The sequence below is a fragment of the Citrus clementina genome, unplaced genomic scaffold (genome assembly GCF_000493195.1).
Source record: "Citrus clementina cultivar Clemenules unplaced genomic scaffold, Citrus_clementina_v1.0 scaffold_5, whole genome shotgun sequence".
In the NCBI taxonomy this organism is placed as follows: domain Eukaryota; kingdom Viridiplantae; phylum Streptophyta; class Magnoliopsida; order Sapindales; family Rutaceae; genus Citrus; species Citrus x clementina.
The window spans coordinates 8,663,356-8,666,771 of record NW_006262201.1 but is presented as its reverse complement, the minus strand read 5'-3'; the positions used below and the strand labels follow the sequence as shown (position 1 = coordinate 8,666,771).

At 30.2% G+C, this 3,416-nt stretch overlaps 1 protein-coding gene across 3 annotated transcripts; it reads left to right on the top strand.

Annotated features, from left to right (window-relative positions):
- LOC18041009 (beta-glucosidase 44) lies at positions 1–3,416 on the top strand. 3 transcript variants are annotated; one of them, XM_006431772.2, is made up of 11 exons: positions 1–256; positions 373–431; positions 591–666; positions 759–830; positions 920–1,007; positions 1,928–2,180; positions 2,263–2,378; positions 2,472–2,689; positions 2,804–2,835; positions 2,947–3,049; positions 3,142–3,416. In XM_006431772.2, the coding sequence occupies exons 1-11, from the start codon at positions 28–30 to the stop codon at positions 3,414–3,416; spliced, it is 1,521 nt and encodes a 506-aa protein (XP_006431835.1). In that variant the 5' UTR covers positions 1–27. The 3 variants fall into 3 exon arrangements, with proteins under 3 accessions (XP_006431835.1, XP_024040391.1, XP_024040390.1); XM_024184623.1 differs by having other exon boundaries at positions 1–259; positions 920–997; positions 1,942–2,180; XM_024184622.1 differs by having other exon boundaries at positions 1–259.

Here is a 3,416-nt window from a genome sequence, read left to right as displayed (position 1 = left end):
TGCTTCTTCCTCATACACAATTAAAGCATGAAAGCTGCCTCTTTCATAAGCACTTATTTGCTCATTGCTTTTCTTTGCGTTACAAATGCAGTTGATCTAGATGTAAGGCCAGATGGTCTTGACACTGCAGGAATGAGCAGAAAAAGTTTCCCAGAAGGATTTATCTTCGGAACTGCGACGTCGGCGTATCAAGTTGAAGGCATGACTGATAAAGATGGAAGAGGACCTTGCATCTGGGATCCTTATGTCAAGGCTGGTAGTTGAATTTCTTATATCAAAATGTCCTTAGCGGAAAATATATCATTTTAAATTGTGTTATTGTAATATTTATATAGATATTTCACTCATTTCATATTAATTTGGTTTAAAAAGGAAATATTGCCAACAATGCTACTGCTGATTTGACTGTAGATCAATATCATCATTACAAGGTACATATGCTATTCATTTATATTGAACTAGCAACATACTTATCCTAAAAAAATTGAATTGATAAATTAAAACCAAATTAGTTTGGCATATTATTTCTTTCTTAATTTCTGTATAATTTTCATATTTGGTAACTTTTTTTTCGTAAATTATATGTGCAGGAAGATATTGATATCATGGCAAAATTAAATTTTGATGCTTACCGATTTTCAATTTCCTGGTCCAGGATCTTCCCAAGTTAGTATACAGTAATTGTTAATATTATTCTTTTACCCTTCATTTATTAATTAATTTGGCTTAATTTACCATTAAAAAATTCGGTCTTGTAGATGGAACTGGAGAAGTAAATCCGTTGGGGGTTGCTTATTACAATAGATTGATTGACTACATGCTTAAAAAAGGTAAATAAATAGCCCCAAAAAAAAAAAAATCAAAAGTTCATTTCATATGAAAATAGAAATAATATTGGATTTTATGTGTGATATCGTAGGAATTACCCCATATGCAAATCTATATCATTATGACCTTCCGTTAGCTCTTCAGGATAAGTACAATGGTTTGCTAAGCTGTGATATAGTGTAAGTAACCGTTATTGTTACATTTTTTTACCTTAATCTGTGCAATATGAATTAAACTTTTATCTTTGATTACAAGGGCTGACTGTAGATTATTTAAGGCCTTAGGCGTTTTTTTTTTATGGGGCCTCTTCTTATTTTGCAATTTTAATTCTCAAAGAAATATAAAATTCCATGTTTAATTCTTGAATTTTAATAGTAATGAAAAGATTTTTAAAAATTTCAAAAACAAAACCTAAAAAAATAGTCAAGAAGATATATTTTTTACTTTCATTAGAATTATTACAAAAATAAACAAACAAATAAAGAAGAACAATATTATTTTCAAATAGAATATTTAGAATGGCAGCACATAGAAAGTTGAAATGATGAATTGATTATCAGATAATAGATATGGACTTTGTATTTTAAGAAACTATTTTTTTTTCATTTTTAAATGTACTAATTTTCTTTGCAAAGAAAGGAGAAAGAAATTTTTTATCTATTGATTTTATATATTATAAGGTTCTAAGAGAAACTAAAAGGAATATTGAAAGTCAAATATTTAAATGTTAAAGAATCAAGTTTTCTTTAGGAAACTGAAAATGTAAAGAATTTAATTTTATCTTGGAAAGACTGATAATAAATAAATTAATGGTTAAATAATATTACTAATTATATCTCTTTAACATTAAGGTTATCAAATATTGATTTTCTATAAAAAAAAAATTATTAATTGCAGTATAGTTGTTAATTATAAAGATGTCTAATAAGCTTTTCTACAATTCATAATTTAAAAAAAAAAAGCCTTTGCTAATCAGAAAATTATTAAGAAACTACTAAAAAAATGAGGCCTTCAAGAAATATGGGTTTTAAGAAACCGCCTCGTTCGTCTATACTTAAAGCCACCCTTGTTAAATTCTTAATTAATCCAAATCTTTCAGGAAGGATTATGCAGATTATGCAGACTTCTGCTTCAAGACATTTGGTGATAGAGTTAAGAATTGGTTCACATTTAATGAACCAAGGGTTATAGCAGCTCTTGGATTTGACAATGGCATAAATCCTCCTTCAAGGTGTTCCAAAGGAATGGGAAATTGCACTGCTGGAAATTCCGCAACTGAGCCATATATTGCTGCCCATAATATGATACTATCACATGCAGCAGCAGTAGAAAGATTCCGCGAAAAATACCAAGTAATACATTCATCTTTCAGTCGCTAATTAATTTCAAAGTCACGACAAAAATCTCATTAATATGAACTTGTATCAATTTCAGGAAACACAAAAAGGAAAAATTGGAATTCTTTTGGATTTTGTTTGGTATGAACCTCTAACGCGATCCAAGGCTGATAATCTTGCAGCTCAAAGGGCAAGAGATTTTCACATTGGATGGTAAATTCTTAGTTCTTATTATCGATATGTGTTTGATCCCTTAATACATTCTTATTTATTTTGAGTGTTAATTAATCATGGATTATTTTTCAGGTTTCTACATCCTATAACATATGGTGAGTATCCGAGGACAATGCAAGAAATTGTGGGAGAAAGACTTCCGAAATTTACAGACGCTGAAGTTGAGATGGTGAAGGGCTCAATAGATTATTTAGGTGTCAATCAATATACAACTTTCTATATGTTTGATCCTCCTTGGCCTAAACCCAATATCACAGGCTACCAAAATGATTGGAATGTTGGTTTTGCTTGTAAGTATTATCTCTTCCCGTACATATTTTTTCATTTCCTTACCTAATAATAATAAAAATCTTTTGTTCCAATTGTGTAACTTTTTTATTTATATAATTTGTCAAAATTTGTAGATGACCGCAAAGGAGTACCAGTTGGTCCCAGGGTAAGGGTAGAATTGACTGAAAAGCTCAAAAGATGTCAGATCAAGATCATAATTAATGCCTAATGATCATTGAAAACACAAATTTCTAAATTCATAAACATTAATTTGCAGGCAAATTCTGGTTGGCTTTACATTGTACCATGGGGAATCTACAAGGCTATAACATATGTAAAAGAAAGATATCAAAACCCAACTATGATTCTTGCTGAAAATGGTATATGTATTAATATTTATGTGCTTTTTTGTAATTACTATCGATTCATTTTCAATGAATTCGGATAATGATCTATTCGCTGTTATATACAGGTATGGATGATCCGGGCAATGTCACATTCCCTCAGGCATTACATGACGCCACGAGGGTTAATTACTTCAGAGATTATCTGAGCTATCTGAAGAAAGCTGTGGATGATGGAGCGAATCTAATTGGCTACTTTGCTTGGTCATTGCTGGATAATTTTGAATGGTTATCTGGGTACACTTCTAGGTTTGGTATTGTTTATGTTGATTATGATAACCTTAAAAGGTATCCTAAAATGTCTGCATATTGGTTTCAAAAGTTGTTAAAAAGAGACCAGTAA